The 19,476-nt window shown below is 42.9% G+C and overlaps 1 protein-coding gene across 2 annotated transcripts in view; it reads right to left on the minus strand.

The window, feature by feature from the left end:
- ctso (cathepsin O) overlaps window positions 1-4,230 on the minus strand; it is a 48,900-nt gene extending 44,670 nt beyond the window's left edge. Inside the window, exon 1 of one of the 2 annotated variants that reach the window (XR_011885594.1) lies at window positions 3,805-4,230. Coding sequence is in view for 1 of the 2 variants with exons in the window: in XM_072254696.1 (XP_072110797.1) it covers window positions 3,805-4,005 (201 nt within the window). In the remaining variant the exon portion in view is untranslated. The remainder of the gene's footprint in view (window positions 1-3,804) is intronic. The other variant, XM_072254696.1, reaches the window with a different exon arrangement.
- Window positions 4,231-19,476: the final 15,246 nt, after the last annotated feature.

Consider the following 19,476-nt stretch of genomic DNA (forward strand, 5'->3'; position numbering starts at 1 on the left):
ATATAGTAGACATCAGTGGATAAGCTGTCTCCAGAGATAGAGACAGAAAGAAGGTGTCGGAAATGGACAAGATCATCAAGGACCAGCCAAAGGTCATCAAGCTGCAGCTCCAGTTCTCTAACTCGGTCTCTAAGGAGCTGCAACTCGATGCACCTGGCGCATCAGGGAGGCTGGAAGTCTCCTGGACATCCACATCTGACACCCAAAACGGAAAAATGGCCTCGCAGTCATGCCCACTATTCTAATGCGCCAAGCCCTGGGAAATGCTCCTTTTTAAAACTTTTCTCTCCGACCTGTGTGAAGTTCTCTCTTCCTTTGAATCGATTGGTCCGCCAAAGTTATTGATGATATTCTAAGGAACAGATATATAAGTATTTCGATGGACAGGGATTGATTAGGGATCGTCAGCATGGCTTTGTACGTGGTAGGTCATGTCTAACCAATCTAATAGAGTTTTTTGAGTAAGTTACCAGGAAAGCTACTGAAGGAAGGGCAGTGGATATTATCTACATGGACTTTAACAAGGTCCCACACAGGAAGTAGGTCAAGGTTCAGTCGCTCGGCATTCAAGATGAGGTAGTAAAATGGATTAGACATTAGCTTCACGGGAGAAGCCAGAGAGTGGTAGTACATGGTTACCTCTCTGACTGAAGGACTATGACTAATTGTGTGCCGCAGGGATCTGGGTCCGTTGTTGTTTGTCACCTATATCGGGGGGTCCCCAACCTTTTTTGCACCGCGGACCGGTTTAATATTGACAATATTCAGGGGGAGCAGATGGCGGCACGATGACAGCGCGCGCGGCCACTTCGGTGATGAATATCTGTTATCTGTCAAGTAGGGGACCATGCACAATTCTGATTTGATGGAGACAGACATGAGAGCACAGCGGAACATCTGGAAAACTTCTGAAATGACTGCTTTGCTATCGCTGCTACTGTGTGGTAACCGGAATCTCCGGAGCTGAAGGCCTCAAAATCCTCGGCTTTGCGTGTTTCAGCGGCCGGGGAGAGGTTGAAGGCGCTCGGGAGGCTGTATTGGAGAGGTTGCTCGGAAGCTCGGAGTTTTCGGACAGATGGACTCAGGGTCGGCTGGGGTCGGCTGCTTCCAAGGTATCGGCAAGTTGACGGTGCCTGGAGGTTTATGGCAGGGAGTTTCTCCCTTTTGCTGCCGCTATCGGGGACTCGGGACTTTGAAACTTTTGTTTTACTGAGACTATGGTATGTCCTTTATCAAACTATGGTATTGCTTTGCACTGCTGTAACTATATGTTATAATTATGTGGTTCTGTCAGTTATAGTCTTGGTCTGTCTTGTTTTCTGTGATATCACTCCAGAGAAACATTGTATCATTTCTTAATACTATGCATTTCTAAATGACAATAAAAGAGGACTGAGTGTTCTCATAATCTAATTTAATAATCTTGTGGACTGGCTGACTGGGGCCGGGGGGGGGGGCGGTAGGGTTGCCAACGTACAAGAGTAGCAGTCAAATACGTTGTGTTCACCCCAAGAAAGACTACAATGACCCTGAAGCCTTGCGCGGGTACCTATGTGCACATGCGTGTGTGTGCCGATTTTTTTCTCAAATCGTTTTTGGCGACTCTGTTCAGTGAAACTACTGCACGTACTTTATTTCTACTTTATATAGGCTGTGTATTTATCATATCATTCCTGCTTTTACTATATGTTCGTGTTATTTTAGGTTTTATGTAACACAGCGCATGAATATAGTGATAAGTCAATTATAAGTCACTTATAAGTCAATAGCATCATAACATTTTAAGTAACGTTTGGATATTAAACACACAGCGTATATTTTTCCCATATGAACATATAAAATCATTGCAACACACCAATATCGCTGAATCAGTGGGAGCCCTGGGCTTGTTTCCCTGCAACAAAAGGGTTCCTTAAGTCCAGTCTATTCCGCAATTTAGTTTCGGTTGCATTCATTGCAGAAAATTCCGCTTCACAGAAATATGTTGGAAATGGAAGCTATGTTTTCAGTGCTTTCGTGGCCATCTCAGGACATTTAGCCTTGACTTTGATCCGTTATGCCAGCAGAGGTATTACGTCAAACGTATTTTTCAGCCTGCCGTCAGCTGCAAGCTCGAGGAGTTGATCTTCTTCCTGTGCTGACGTGGATGACGCGTGGGTAATGACCTCGCATGTGTTCAAGCTCAACAGTGGGCATGACAGGGAATGAGGAAAGGTGCAGCTGACTCATATCGCCAAATCATATCGTTTCCTTGCGGCCCGGTAGCACATACTTTGCGGCCCAGTACTGGTCCGCGGCACGGTGGTTGGGGACCGCTGACCTATATCAACGACCATGATGATAACATGATAAACTAGATCAGCAAATTTGCGGACAACACCAAGATGGAGTTCAATCTGGAGACGTCAGAATCATGGAAAACTACAGCACAGAAACAGGCCTTTTGGCCCATCTAGACCATGCTGAACTATTATGCTGCCTAGTCCCATCGACCTGCACCCGGACCATAGCCTTCCATACTCCTCCCTTCTATGCAACCGGCCAGATTTCTCTTAAATGTTGAAATCAAACCCACATCTACCACTTCTGCTGGCAGATCATTCCACACTCTCATGACCCTCCGAGTGAAGAGGTTCTCCCTCACGTTCCCCTAAATATTTCACCTTTCACTTTTAACCCATGACCGAACCTCCAGTATCACCCTACCTCTGTGTAAAACAAAAGCCTGCTTGCATTTACCTAATTTGGCCAAGTCATTGGGTGTATTTAAGGCAGAGAGTGATAGGTATCTGAGTAGCCAGGGCATCAAAGGTTATGGTGAGAAGGCGGGGGAGTGGGACTAAATAGGAGAATGGATCAGCTCATGATAAAATGGCCAAGCAGACTCGATGGGCCGAATGGCCTACTTCTGCTTTGTCTTATGGTCTTATAATCTATACCCCTCATAATTTTGTATACCGCTATCAATTCGTTATCTTGTAGCAGCAGTACAATGTAAGGCACAAACATTATTCTAAATTGTAAGAACAAAGTGCAAAAGAGGAATAAGGAGATAGAGGGGAAGAAGCTATTTTTAAAACACTGACTGTGGGTCTTAAAGGCTCCTGCACCTCCCCCATCCCCAAGGTAGCCACTATTTCTATGAACATTAAGTCAAGATAAGTGTAGACGCTGGAACTCTGAACTAAAAGCAGAATAATTCTGGAAATACTCAGCAGGTCAAGCAGAGTTGTAGATTCTTCCTGAAAATTTCAATTCCAAGATCGTTCGTCAGAACAAGGGTTGTCAGACAAAGAGTATCTGAAGAATAGATCTGCCGCTGCTGGAAATGCTTCTGCATCGCTTTCAGCGAGTTGCCATGGTTGCTGAACTTCCTTGCGCTTTGCAGACAGACATCTGCGATCATGCGCGTTGCAAGAACCGATTGAGGAAAGGCAGCGGGGTGTTAGAGGAAGGAGAACAGAGGAGCATGTGATCTGCAACGCCTTTTCTGCTGACCTCGCAATGAAAATTGAAGTTAAATCGTTTTGAGAGTTTCTACCAAAACCTTATAAGCACCGCACTATAAAATTATACCATTAATCACATACATTTCAAAGTTTCATTTTCGCTGCCAACTTTGCACGTTACTGAGAGCCTCATGTTAAAACAAACACAGTTAAATCAGGAATATCTCAGTAAAGATGTGTAATCCACCTCCCCCCTATCCCTGTAGTCAAACGATCCCCGGAATTGATTCGCACTGCAGTCCGATCTTGACCTGTGCAGGAACCAGGAGTGACCGTCAGTGACGGGGTACAGTACCTGCAACACTCGGTATGTTTGAAGGAACTGTGGGCTCCCCAGCGCATAGCTCCGGCCGTACTTGGTAACAAACTGCTGAAAAAGCTTCTCGTATGCGGCGGTTGCGTTTCGGCTTTCGAGTTCCGGCTGCTGGGCGCTGCTGCACCCGGGCTGAAGAAGCTGGGCGCCGGAAAGACACAAAAGCAGGATCACTCTGGACATCCTGCACGACAGGAGAAACGCCGAGTACCGTGGCCCCCGACTGCTTCCGCTCCGAGTCTGGGCTGTCAGCTGATCCGCTGTTCGCTTTCACTTCACTCATTCCCCTTGTAGAGCCTAACTAAGAGTTAAAGCCACATCTTACATTTCTCCCAGATTCATTGCTTGAAGGTAAAGGTCAACCAAAGTATATTCCAATTAAAAGCAAGAGCAGTACGGATGGGGAGAGCCGGCACTGGATAAGTAAAAAAGGTAGACATCAAACTAAGTGCTCATGGATACAAAGTCGCAAAGAGTCGTGGGAGAAGCTGGGAAATTTGGAAAACTTTAAAAAGCAACGCGGAAGATTGTAACATCGAATTGCCGGTTTCCGCACTCGTTGCAGGAGTGACTTCTCTCTCTCCCTTGATAGAGGGAAGGGGATTCACATTCACTGGACTCTGGGCAGGTTCTACTGGATTGGAAGACAGTGAATGACACACCACTGGTTTGAAAGGGATACAGATAAAAGGCCATTTGGCTTAATAGCTGGAAATGGAAAAATGCTTGAAGCTATCATTAGGAAAGAAATGACAATTAATGTGGATTGAAAGGATTCCATCAGGCAAACAGCGTAGATCCATTAAGGGCAGGTTCTGTTTGCAAAACATACTTGAGTTCTTTGAGGATATAATCAGTGCAGTGGATAGAGGGGAACAAGTGTATGTTGTATATTCTCATATTTCCAGAAGGCTTTGATAAGGTGCAGTATTAGACTTATCCATAAGATAAAGGTGTATGGAGTTTGGGATAATAGCATTGATGGAGGATTAGTTAACCAATAGAAGGCAGGGAGTTGGGATAATTGGGTGTTTTTCTGGTGGGCAGTCACTGGGGAGCAGAGTGCCACAGTGGATCAGTGCTGGGTCCACAAGTATTCACGATATATATTTGGAAGACAGGTTGATTCCAGAGACGAGGGGGTTAGTCTGTGATGAGTGTTTGAGTCATCTGTCACTATACTGACTGGAACTCAGAAGAGTGAGAGGGGATCTTCTAGAAGCTTATGAAGGGGATGGAAAAGATACAACAGCAGAGTTGTTTCCACTGGTAAGTGAGACTAGAAGCAGGGGACAAAATGTGAAGATTTGAGGGGAAAAATGAGGATGTGGGTGACGAGAAACTGCTTTTCCCAGAAGGTAGTGAATCTGTGGAATTCTCTGCATAGGGAAGCAGTAGAGGCTACCTTGTTAAATATACTGAGGACACAGTAAGATATATTTTTAAATAGCAGGGGAAGTAAGGACTATGTGGAAAATGGCAGGCAGATGGAGCTGAGTCCACAGGTATATTAACCATGATCTTATTGAATGGTGAAAAAGGCTCGATGGACCAGATAATCTACTCCCGCTCCTGTTTCTTATGCTCTTATAAAAGAGGCCAATAATCAATGCCCTACATCAGGACATGGTTTTGGCCTGAGCTCTTGACTGTTAATTCCTTTCTATAAATGCTACCTGACCTGCTGAGTTCCTCCAGCATTTTGTGGTTGTTGACTTGTTTGCATAAACAGCCTGTATATGAGTTAGGTACTTGTAACCTGAGCATGATCTTGAACAATGCTGCCTACTAGACAGGCCTGCAGAGAACCTAGAGCCATTCTTTATGACATGGAGGAGATCTATTTTTATTTCAGTAATTATGGAAATAGGAATCATGTAGATTCCGATGACCAGGTTGTAGCTTTCAGTTGCAATAATCCCACTGGAAATCTGAAGGAAAAGCAATAGCAGGAAGGGGTTAGACAGACAAACAAATAAATATCAGATTCATGCCCGTTCATGGCAAATGAGCAAAGATTGCAGAGAAGTGGGTAGTGCCCAGCCTAGAGGATGCCTACCTGTAGGATATTTCCAGCATTTGCTTCATTTGTCCAAGACATTCTTGTTACATGCATGTGCAGTTCATGAATAGTCTTCATTTACATCCTTCTATTTGCAATTCCTTCGGCTATCATCTACAAATATTTATTAACTTTGCCTCCAACCTTCACCCTGCCCTCAAGTTTACCTGGTCCATTTCCGACACCTCCCTCCCCTTTCTAGATCTTTCTGTCCCTGTCTCTGGAGACAGCTTATCCACTGATGTCTACTATAAGCCTACTGACTCTCACAGCTATCTGGACTATTCCTCTTCTCACCCTGTCTCTTGCAAAAATGCCATCCCCTTCTCGCAATTCCTCCGTCTCCGCCGCATCTGCTCTCAGTCTGAGGCTTTTCATTCTAGGATGAGGGAGATGTCTTCCTTTTTTAAAGAAAGGGGCTTCCCTTCCTCCACTATCAACTCTGCTCTTATACGCATCTCCCCCATTTCACGTACATCTGCTCTCACTCCATCCTCCCGCCACCCCACTAGGAATAGGATTCCCCTGGTCCTCACCTACCACCCCACCAGCCTCCGGGTCCAACATATTATTCTCCATAACTTCCGCCACCTCCAACGGGATCCCACCACTAAGCACATCTTTCCCTCCCCCCCCCCCGCATTCCGCAGGGATTGCTCCCTACGCGACTCCCTTGACCATTCGTCCCCCCCATCCCTCCCCACTGATCTCCCTTCTAGCACTTATCCGTGTAAGCGGAACAAGTGCTACACATGCCCTTACACTTCCTCCCTTACCACCATTCAGGGCCCCAAACAGTCCTTCCAGGTGAGGCAACACTTCACCTGTGAGTCGACTGGGGTGATATACTGCGTCCGGTGCTCCCGATGTGGCCTTTTATATATTGGCGAGACCCAACGCAGACTGGGAGACCGCTTTGCTGAACATCTACGCTCTGTCCGCCAGAGAAAGCAGGATCTCCCAGTGGCCACACATTATAATTCCACATCCCATTCCCATTCTGACATGTCTATCCACGGCCTCCTCTACTGTAAAGATGAAGCCACACTCAGGTTGGAGGAACAACACCTTATATTCCATCTGGGTAGCCTCCAACCTGATGGCATGAACATCGACTTCTCTAACTTCCGCTAAGGCCCCACCTCCCCCTCGTACCCCATCTGTTACTTATTTTTATGCACACATTCTTTCTCTCACTCTCCTTTTTCTCCCTCTGTCCCTCTGAATATACCTCTTGCCCATCCCTCTGGGTCCCCCCCCCGTCTTTCTTCCCGGACCTCCTGTCCCATGATCCTCTCGTATCCCCTTTTGCCTATCACCTGTCCAGCTCTTGGCTCTATCCCTCCCCCTCCTGTCTTCTCCTATCATTTTGGATCTCCCCCTACCCCTCCAACTTTCAAATCCCTTACTGACTCTTCCTTCAGTTAGTCCTGACGAAGGATCTCGGCCTGAAACGTCGACTGCACCTCTTCCTAGAGATGCTGCTTGGCCTGCTGCGTTCACCAGCAACTTTGATGTGTGTTATCTGCAAATAATAGTCCTTTGCTATCCTTTAACAGCCAGCATCACCATCTTTATGCATTACAGTCTTTCTTGGCCTCTATCCTTTCATGGGCATGCCTATTGTTCTCTCCAACTCTCCCCATTCTCCACAATTTAAAACATGCATGCTTACTTGCGTTTCTTAGTTTGATCAAAGGTGATTAACATAAAATGCAAACTTTGTTTCTTTCTTTCACAGATCAATAGTCCAGGACTTCAGATGAACAGTACGAGGGGTGATTGATAAGTTCGTGGCCTAAGGTAGACAGAGTCAATTTTAGAAAACCTAGCATATTTATTTTTCCTACATTTACACACTTAGTCCAGCGGTCATGGAGCATACGGATCCCTTCTTTGTAGAAGTCGGCGTCTTGGACCTCCACAAAGTGGTCCTCAGCTGGGGTGATTGATAAGTTCATGGCCTAAGATAGAAGGAGATGAGTCATTAACTTCAAACTTTCTGCATTATCACTCAAAGCGTTGAACTGCACATGCATGTAACAAGAGCTGTATAACTCATCTCCTACCTAAGGCCATGAACTCATCAATCACATCTGCTGTGGACTGCCTGGAGGTCCAAGACATTCTTGTTACATGCATGTGTAGTTCAACTCTTTGAGTGATAATGCAGAAAGTTTGAAGTTGATAACTCATCTCCTTCTACCTTAGGCCACAAGTTTATCAATCACCCCTGCTGTGGACCATATCTGCAAAGGAGGGATCCGTATGCTCCATGACCGCTGGACTAAGTGTGTACATGTAGGAGGGGACTATGTTGAAAAATAAATGTGCTAGGTTTTCTAAAATTGACTCCTTCTACCTCAGGCCACAAACTTATCAATCACCCCTTGTACAATAATTTAACTGCAAAATCAGAATCGGGTTTAATTACACTGGTATATGTCAGGAAATTTGGGGTTTTGAGGCAGCAGTACATTGCAATACGTAATAAAAAGAACTATAAATTGCAGTAAGATATATACATTTATATATGTAAAATTAAATGAAGTTCAGAAATCTAATGGTGGAGGGGAAGAAATTGTTCCTAAAATGTTGAGTATGGGTCTTTGGGCTCTTGTACCTCTTCCTTGACAGTCGCAATGAGGACAAAGCATGCCCTAGGTGATGGAGTCCAAGGAGATGGATGCTGCCTTTTTGAGGCTTCATATTATATAGATGTCCTTGATGCTGGGGAGGCTAGTGCCTGTTAATGAGTTGGCTGGGACAGCAACTATCTGCAGGTTTTTCTGGTCCTGTGCAGTGCCTTCTCCATAGCAGGTGGTGATGCAACCAGTAAGAATGCTTTTCTCAGTACATCCCCAAACCACTAATCCAATATAGCCTCTGTGGCGCCTTTTTGTAATTGCATCAATATGTTCGGCCCACAATAGATCTTCAGAGATGTTGGCACCCAGGAATTTGAAACTGCTCTCTCTTTCCACTGCTGATCCCTCAATGGGGACTGGTGTGTGTTGCCACGACTTCCCCTTCCTGAAGTCCACAATCAATTGCTTGGTCTACTGATGTTGAGTGCCAGGTTGTTGTTGCAACACCACTCAACCAGCTGATCTATCTCACTCCTGTACTCCTCCTCATCACCATCTGAGATTCTGCCAACAATAATTGTGCCATTGGCAAACTTGTAGATGGCATTTGAGCTGTGCCTAGCCACACAGTCATGCACGTAGAGAGAGTAGGGCAGTGGGCTAAGCACACATCCTTGGAGATGCAGTGAGGAGATGTTAAACTACTATTTTAAAACTAAATATTAGTAATCTAAGATTATGATCTATAGCAGAATTTCCTTTTTCATTACAGCAAAAACAAAATATTATTCTTTTTGTATTTTGGTCTTAATAATTTTACAATGTAGAATCATTGCCCAGGAGCTGGTGATTCTCCTCTCTATATAGAACAATATCTCATGGAAAATTTCACCCTCCCAAGCCTATTCTAACATTCAGTATGATTATTAATGATCGGTGGTAGTGGAAAACCCTATGAAAAGTAGTGGATACAGCCCAGTCCATTACAGGTTAAGGCCTCACCACCACTGGATACTTCGACACGAAACGTTGTCGCAGGAAAGCAGCATCCATTGTCAAGGACTCCTACCACCCAAGACATGCTCTCTTTTTGCTGCAACCATCAGGAAGATGGTACAGGAGCCTCTGGACTCACACCACTGGGTTCAGGAACAGTTATTACCCCTCAGCCATTAGACTCTTGAACCACGGGATAATTTCACTTGCCCCATCATTGAAATGTTCCTACAATCAACAGACTCACTTTCAAGGACTCTTTATCCCATTTTCTCGATATTTATAGCTTATTTATTATTTTTGTATTTGCACAGTTTATTGTCTTTTGCACACTGGTTGATTCCCAAGTTGGCACAGTCTTTAATCTGGTTATTATTTTATTCTAGATTTATTGTATATGCCGACAAGAAAAGTAATCTCAGGGTTGTATATTATGACATATATGTACTTTGATAATAAATGTACTTTCAACTTTGTACTTTGAAAATATGTCTCAGTGTTAGATATCTGGAAACTATACAAAAGACAGAATATTAGTCAGAGGGTGGTGAATCTATGGATTTTGTTGCCATGGGCAGCAGTGGAGGCCAAGTCATTGGGTGTATTTGAGGCAGAGATTGATAGGTATCTGAGTAGCCAGGGCATCAAAGGTTATGGTGAGAAGGTGGGGGAGTGGGACTAAATAGGAGAATGGATCAGCTCATGATAAAATGGTGGAGCAGACTCAATGGGCCGATTGGCCGACTTCTGCTCCTTCGTCTTATGGTCTTATATTCAAGGTGCTACAGATATCAATGTGTGCTTTATAGAAACTCCAACAATAATTACACAATCCTCTTCTGCAAGATTCAGTTCCATATGAGGTACTTCACTTCTATTCCTGTTGCACTATTACAGATTCTCAGCTATGATGTTGCGGCCATCACTGAACCGTGGCTGAAGGGTGGTTGTAGTTGGGAGCTGAATGTCCAGGGTTACATGTTGTACTGAAGGTAGGCGAAGGGGATGGCGTGGCTCTGCTGGTAAAGAATGGCATCAAATCAGTAGAAAGATGTGACATAGGATTGGACGATGTTGAATCCTTGTCGGCTGAGATAAAAAAAACTGCAAAGGCAAAAGGGTCCTGATGGCAGTTGTATACAGGTCTCCCAACAGTAGCTGGTATGTGGACCACAGATCACAATGAGAAATAATAAAGGCGTATCAAAGGGCAATGTTATGATAGTCATGGGAGATTTCAACATGCAGGTTAATTGGGAAAGTCAGGTTGATAATGGACCTCAAGAGAGTGAGTTTATTGAATGCCAATGAGATGGCTTTTTAGAGCAGTTTGTCGTTGAGCTTACAAGGGGATCAGCTATACTAGATTGGGTGTAATGAATTGGAAGTGATTAGGGAGCTTAAGGTAAAAGAACCCTTTGGGGCTAGTGATCACAATATGATTGAGTTCAACTTGAAATTTGATGGGGAGAAAGTCAAGTCTGACATAGCAGTATTTAAGTGGAGTGAAGGAAATTACAGTGGTATGAGAGAGGAGTTAGCCAGAGTAAGTTGGAAGGAGATGCTGGCAGAGATGACAGCAGAGCAGACATGATGTGAGTTTCTAGGAAAAATGAGGATGGTGCAGTATAGATGTATTCCAAAAACAAAGACATTCTCAAATGGCAAAATAGTACAACCGTGGCTGGCAAGGGAAGTCAAAGCTAATGTAAAAGCAAAAGATAGGGCATACAACAAAGCACAAATTAGTGGGAAGACAGAGGATTGGGAAGCTTTTAAAAACCTGCAGAGAACAACCAAAAGAATAATTAGGAGGGAAGAGGTGAAATATGAAAGTAAGCTAGCAAACAATATCAAAGTGGATAGTAAAAGCTTTTTCAAGTATGTAAAAAATAAAAGAGGGATGAAAGTGGATGTAGGACTGCTAGAAAATGAGGCTGGAGAAATAGTAGGGGACAAGGAGATGGCAGATGAACTAAATGAGTATTTTGCATCAGTCTTCACTGTGGAAGATGCTAGCAGTGTGCCAGATGTTGAAGGATGCGAGGGAAGAGAAGTGGGTGCAGTTACTATTACAAGGGAGAAGGTGCTCAAAAAGCTGAAAGACCTAAGGGTACATAAGTCTCCCTGACCAGATGAACTGCATCCTAGGTTCTGAAAGAGTTAATGGTAGAGATTGTGGAGGCATTGTTTATGATCTTTCAAAAATCATTGGACTCTGTTATGGTGCCAGAGGACTGAAAAATTGTAAATGTCACTCTCACCCTTTAAAAAGGAGGAAAGCAGCAGAAAATAAATTATAGATCAGTTAGTCTGACCTCAGTGATTAGGAAGATGTTGGAATAATTTTGTTAAGGATGAGCTTATGGAGTACTTGGTGACACAGGACAAGATGGGACAAAGTCAGCATGGTTTCATTAAGGGAAAATCTTGCCTGACGAACTTGTTGGAATTTTTTAAGGAGTTTACAAGTAGTTTACATAAAGCAGATGCAGTGGATTTTGTACATTTGGACTTTCAGAATGCCTTTGACAAAGTGCCACACATGAGGTTGCTTACCAAGTTAAGAGCCCATGGTATTACAGGCAAGTTACTGGCATGGGTAGAGCATTGGCTGATTGGTAGGAGGCAGCGAGTGGGGATTAAAGGATCCTTTTCTGGTTGGCTGCCAGTGACTAGTGGTGTTCCGCAGTGTTCAGTGTTGGGACCACTTCTTTTTATGCTGAATGTCAATGATTTAGATGATGGAATAGATGGCTTTGTTGCCAAGTTTGCAGATGATAATGCAGATTGGTGGAGGAGCAGGTAGTGTTGGGGAAACAAGTAGACTGCAGAAGGACTTAGACAGATGAGGAGAATGGGCAAGAAAGTGGCAAATGAAATATAATGCTGGAAAATGCATGGTCATGAACTTTGGTAGAAGAAGTATATGTGCAGACTATTTTCTAAATGGGACAAAATCCAAAATCTGAGATGCAAAGGGACTTGGGAGTCCTTGTGCAGAACACCCTAATGATTAACTTGCAGGTAGAGCTGGTGGTGAGGAAGGCAAATGCAGTCTTAGCATTCATTTCAAGAGGTCTTGAATACAAGAGCAGGGATGTGATGCTGAGGATTTATAAGGCACTGGTGAGGCCTCAACTTGAGAATTGTGAATAATTCTGGACTCCTCATCTAAGAAAAGATGTGCTGGCATTGGAGAGGGTTCAGAGGAGGTTCACAAGGATGATTCTGGAAATGAAAGAGTTATCATGCATGGAATGTTTGATAGCTCTGGGCCTGTACTCACAATAATTTAGAAGGATGAGGGGGGATTTCATTGAAATATTTTGAATGTTGAATGGCTTAGACAGAGTAGATGTGGAAAGGATGTTTCCTGTGGTGGAGGAGTCTAGGATAAGAGTGCACAGCCTCAGGATAGAGGGGTATCCATTTGAAACCAAGATGCAGAGAAATTTCCTTAGCCAGAGGGTGGTGAATTTGTGGAATTTATTACCACAGGCAGCTGTAGAGGCCAGGTTGTTGGGTATATTTAAGGCAGAGCTTGAAAGGTTCTTGATTGGACACAGCATCAAAGGTTACGGGGAGAAGGCTGGGGAGGAACGAGGCTAAGGAGGGAAGAAAAAAGGATTAACCATGATTAATTGGCGGAACAAACTTGATGGGTCAAGTGGCCTAATTATACTATGTCTTATGGCCATATCCTTTGAAGTACCAATTATAGTTTCAAAAGATGTTAGTTCTCCTAAAGTTGCTGGTTAGATTTCCCAGTTTATAATATACAAGAGAGTAGTTGAAGGGTACTCAAGATTTCCATCGTCATTGTTGCATTACAAAACAATTAATAAATAAAATCAGTGAAAAAATGAGTTCTTGACAACCCATTGTGTTATTAGGAAAGATAAGATTTATAAATGAACACAGCACATCAACGGAAGTCCAATGTAGTTACTGAGTCATTTGCAAGCTTAGACAAAGAACAGCATTATTTTTCTGCTGTAGTGATAGGTATCTTAAGGATTTCTCCTTCCTTCTCCCTAGAACCTTTGATGCCCTGACTAATCAAGAACTCATTAACTCATTAATTTAAATATATCCAATGCCGTGGCTTCCACAACCCTCTGTAGCAATGAATTCCACAGAGTCACCACCCCCGGCTGAAGACATTCCTCCTCTTCTCTGTTGTAAATGGACGTCCCTCTATTCTGAGGCTGTGCTCTCTTCTCCTAGACTTGCCCATTATAGGAAACATCCACACCACATCTACTCAAAGCCTTTCAATATTCAATGTTTCAGTGAGATCCCCCTCATTCTTCTGAACATCAGTGAGTACATGACTAGAGCCATCGACTGCAACTTGATGAGTTTGAGTACAGAGAGGAAATTAAGAACCTGGTGCCATGGTGTGAAGACAATAACCTATCCCTCAATGTCAGCAAGACGAAGGAATTGGTTGTTGACTTCAGAAGGAGTAGCGGACTGCATGACCCCATTTACATCGGTGGTGCGCAAGTGGAACGGGTCAAAAGCTTTAAGTTCCTTGGGGTCAATATCACAAATGACCTGACTTGGTCCAACCAAGCAGAGTCCACTGCCAAGAAGGCCTACCAGTGTCTTTACTTCCTGAGAAAGCTAAAGAAATTTGGCCTGTCCCCTAAAACCCTCACTAATTTTTATAGATGCACCGTAGAAAGCATTCTTCTAGGGTGCATCACACCTGGTATGGAAGTTGTCCTGTCCAAGACCAGAAGAAGCTGCAGAAGATCGTGAACACGGCCCAGCACATCACACAAAACCAATCTTCCGTCCTTGGACTCACTTTACACCACATGCTGTCGGAGCAGTGCTGCCAGGATAATCAAGGACACGACCCAACCAGCCAACACACTTTTTGTCCCTCTTCCCGGGAGAAGGCTCAGGAGCTTGAAGACTCGTACGGCCAGATTTGGGAACAGCTTCTTTCCAACTGTGATAAGACTGCTGAACGGTTCCTGACCCGGATCTGGGCCGTACCCGCCAAATATCTGGACTTGCCTCTCAGATTTTTTTGCACTACCTTAATTTCCCTTTTCTATTTTCTATTTATGATTTATAATTTAAATTTTTAATATTTACTATTGATTTGTACTCCAGGGAGCGCGAAGCACCGAATCAAATATCGCTATGATGATTGTACGCTCTAGTATCAATTGTTTGGCGACAATAAAGTATAAAGTAAAGTACTCATACATTAACCCTTTCATTCTCAGAAACTTTCTCATGAACCTCCTCTGGACCATCTCCAATGCCAGCACAGCTTTTTTTAAGATAAGGCATCAAAAACTGCTCACAATACGGTCTGACCAATGCCTTATAAAACCTCAGCATTACATACTATTACAGCACTTGTATTCTAATCCTCTCAAAATGAATGCTAACATTGCATTTGCCTTCCTCACCACTGACTCAACATTGAAAGTTTAGGGAATCCTGCACATGGGCTCCCAAGTCCCTTTGCACATCTGATTTTAGAATTTCGTCCCCATTTGCAAAATAGTCTCTTCCTTTATTCCTTCCACAAAGTGCATGACCATATACTTCCCACACTATGTTCCATCTGCCACTTCTTTCCCATTCTCCCAATCCGTCTAAGTTCTTCTGCAGCCTCTTTGCTTTTGAAACACCACTTGCCCCTCACCTATATTCACATCATCTGCAAACTTGGCTACAAAGCCATCAATTCTGTCATCCAAATCATTTACATATAATGTAAAAAGAAGCGGTTCCCACACTGGAAACTAGCAGCCAACCAGGAAAGGCCCCTTCATTCTCACACCTTGCCTCCTGCCGGTCAGCCAATCTTCTAATCATGCTTGTACCCTTCCTGTAATACCATGGACTCTTATCTTACTAAGCAGCCTGTTTGTGGTACCTTGTCAAAGACCTTCTGAAAATCCAAATAAACAACATCCGCTGACTCTCCTTTGTCTATCCTGCCTGTTATTTCGTCAAATGATTCCAAGAGATTCTCACTTAAAAAAAACACATCTGGCTCTGTTTCCACTGATTCTATGAACAATTTAAGTGACAAAGGCCTCTCATAATTCTGAAATTTATTGCCTGCCATGTTAACTGATGGATGTTATCTCACATTTAGTTGCTATTTTGCCATTAACTGATCAGGCATAGTCCATCCTCAATGCTTGTGTGAGTTACTGCTTACAGGGGTAGAATTATCATCAAAGCCGTCCTTACTGAAGCCAGGATGCACTGCAGGTTCCATTCCATTCTCCAGTGTCTCCAGCACATAGCTAAGTTAAACAAGTTCCGGGCTCAAGGTACACTTATGACCAAAGTATGTATTCCTTATATCACTTTGAGATTTGTCTCCCAACACGCAGCCATGAAACAAAGAAACCCAAAGGAACCCATTAAAAAAGGCCATTAAACACCCAATGTGCAGAATGAAAAAATAACAATCATGCAAACAATGAATGCGAGCAAGTAACTGCCTGAACTGAAGTCCGTAAAGACAGTCCTGTCCACAGACATTTAGTTCAGTGTAGAGTGGAGCAGTGACCTGAACCAGAGCATCTCTTGCCTCCGGCCCTGACACCCTGACCTTTTTAACCTGGCCTGGTGCTTAAACCATCATCCAAGCTTCAGGTTCAGTCACCTCGGTATGCTCTGGGGTCTGGACCCCGCTGCCTCAATTTGGCCTGTACCTGACCTCTTTGATTCAGCCTGGCACTTAAATTGATCGAACCTCTGGTCTTTCCTGCTGTGGGCGATGGGCCCACTGCCTTGCCTCACCTTGGTTCTGCCACTTATCTTAAAATTGGGACCTTCAACTACAGTGCTCGTGACATGTCTTCCTTTTTCCCTCAATCAAGATGGCAGGGTTCTTTTCCTGCCTTTCTGCTCCTGCCCTACCTTGGCTTCTAGTATCATTAATTTCCCTGTCCCTATCTTATACTCTGCTGATCCTCATATTCAGCAGATCAACTTCCACTGTTTGATGCATCATGAAACCAATGCCATTACTAACACATTCTACTTCACTCCCTGCACTTCATAAGAATCGGCCTGTCCTTAACATCCTAGTTGGTTCCTTATTCACTAACCCCTCCCCCCCCCCCCAATATTGGCACTTTTCTATGCAAACATAAAGAATGAGGTACCTCATCCTCCCAATCTTTCACCTCAAGCGTTTTTTTACAAGTGAAACAACAATTCCCTTACGTTTTAAATTTTTTATATTGCTTATTTTGTTGCTATTGTAATTTGTATTGCCCTAGAGAGACAGGAGAGTGCAAAACCCTTTTATGAAGCACCTCTGTTTAATGTACAAGCAAGATTCCAAATTTTCGTCCTGGTCGATATAGCTCTTCATGTCACTTCCTTCAAATCTGCCTGTCCTTGGCTTCATATTTTCTTTCCAGTGAAGCTCAACATGAGCTCAAAGAACAGCTTTTTCCCCCTATGGATTATACCCTTACACAGTCAACACCAAGAACCAAAAATTTCAACCATTTTATCATCCAATCTCTTCTGCCCTCCAGCCTATAAGAGACCTTCCATTTTGTTCTTTCCTGTCCTTGGTCCTTTAACATTATTTTTCAGTTCTAAAGAAATATCAGTGACTTGAAATGGAACTCTTGAATGCTGCATAGTTTGAATAAATTTTGCTTTCATTTCAGATTTCTGGCAACTGAATCATCTGAATCTTTTTGATATTCTCTTGAATTAAGCAGATTTGTTGACCTGCTACTCTTCTATTTAATTCTGCAAATTATACGCATCCCTGTGACAATAAAACCTTTTAGTAAGCACATACACGATTGAAGTTTACAAAACTCAATGTTCATAATGTACAACACTCCAAAAATTTTGTTACTTGTTGAATTGGCACAAGTTAATGCAAATATTTTACAATCACTGATACGACAATGCTACAATGCAATCAACACAATGACCTGGTCACCAGTCCATGTGAGCCATGTACATTCCTTATGGTGTGCTTTGAGAGGAAAAGGCAGAGGTAGTGTTAGCAATGGGGCTTTTGTAAATGAAGAATAAATGCAAGTTAACACCCCTGTAAAAGAATAACCATAAGGCCCCATCCTTAATTTCTTGTGAAACTAATGAAAATAATAAGTTTAGGATGATGCTGAATATTGGTAGCTTGGGGTGAGGCACTTGCTGCAATGTTTGCTGAGCTTGGCAGGTATTTCATCGCCGGTTGAGGTGACGTCCTCAGTGCGTAGTTGTTGGTGTTTCTCTCTGGGAGTGCTGGCATTTATATAGGCTAGGCCCCCTCTTCACTTGCCTCGGTCCTGATTGGCTTCACCTCTAGTTGACCTCTGAATTCTATTGGCTCATGTTTCTTTGGCTCTTAGGGGTTTGTAGATGCCACTTTTGCTGATCTTACTACATGGAGACCAAGAAGGACACCACTTTAACTGGCACACCGCGAAGCTTCTGGTGCAGGCAATCACGAAGCAGGCACGAGAATTTTTAGAACCGTAGTTCTCTTCTGCTTACTCTGTAAACAAACATATTGAAATAGACACCATCTATGATCCCCAAAGAGCCAAAGAACTGCCAATCAGGACCAAGGCAAGCGAATGGGGGCCTATATAAATGCAAGCCAATAGAAATATATAATGTGAACCAATAGAATTCAAAGGTCATTTGAAGGAGTAGCCAATCAGGACTGAGGCAAGCGAATGGGGACTTATATAAATGCCAACCAATAGAATTCAAAGGTGAGTTCAGTATTCTGCTTGAAATTAATTTCAGTGATCAAAATGTTGACAGTCCTGAGGTGCCATGGTTGTCTCTGCTCCTCACAGTATTACTGCTCTACCAGTGCAGCCCAGCCTAGCCTAGCCCAAAATACACTTTTACTGTTTTTACTGAGAGAACTTCCACAGAACTCACCATAGTGGTGTGAACACAGGGTAATATCAGTCTACTTTAAAAGCAGCTGGGAAGATTGCTCATCGGGAAAAACTGAGCATTTAAACAGCAAAATGAAGTTAAACTCAGTAACCATTCTAATCCAGTAGAAATAATCTCACGTGGAATTTAACTCCCTAAGAAGGAAAATTAATAATTGTTATATGGTTTTGTTCTTTTGTGTCTTAGTTCCATGTGCACACCCTGATCCTTAGACTATTTTCTCTGAGACAGTTCAAACGATTTTGTAATTTTAAGATTTATTTTGTACGGAAGATTATTCAGTTACCCTGCTATTGGCCATAGGTCCCTGTAGAGGGCAGCATTTTCAAAGTGATAGAGTAGATCAGCCTTTCTCAACCCTTTTGCCCTGGAGGAACCCTTGAAATAACTTTCAGATCTCAGGGAACACCTGTGTGAAAAAACTATTATATCTACAGCTCACAGTACATCAGTGTGATCAGTAAGTTGTATATATAATAATCCAAAAATAATTATCAATGCTCTTCTGAGTAGGGAATGAATTTTTAGCCAACCCTTCTTGGGAAAAAAAACAGGTAGCTGAGCTTAGCTTACCTTTCTTGAAATTAATCTTTCTTTCCTTTTGATAATTTTTAAAAACTCATAAGGCAAACATAACACAGTTCTGTTAAATAACGGGCTTAAGACAAAATGGGACTTAATTTTTCTAAAGGTAGACTTGGTAGATTTAATTTAAATAATGGTTGTAAATTGATTTTAATTAATGCTATTTACAACATGAAAATTTATTGACTATGTTGAATAGTAAAGTTACTAAAAGCAATAAGCCAAAGACTCAATTTTATACAAGACTTTGAAGTTTTTTTTTACTAAGTGACATGATCAAGCTCAGGTATAGTCCCAGCATATGAAACCTGTGCTTGTTTCTTGCTGCACAAATACTCAATTCTGGATAGAACTTCAGATATGCACACATGGATTTCAACTGAACTGAGATAATTTCTATCTTTGCTCTTGATGCTTGTTAAACAAGAAAAAGCTTGCTCACACATGTAAGGAGTTGAAAACTGCAGCAAAATGTTCATT

This window comes from Mobula birostris, chromosome 4, assembly GCF_030028105.1.
Source record: "Mobula birostris isolate sMobBir1 chromosome 4, sMobBir1.hap1, whole genome shotgun sequence".
Lineage (NCBI taxonomy): Eukaryota > Metazoa > Chordata > Chondrichthyes > Myliobatiformes > Myliobatidae > Mobula > Mobula birostris.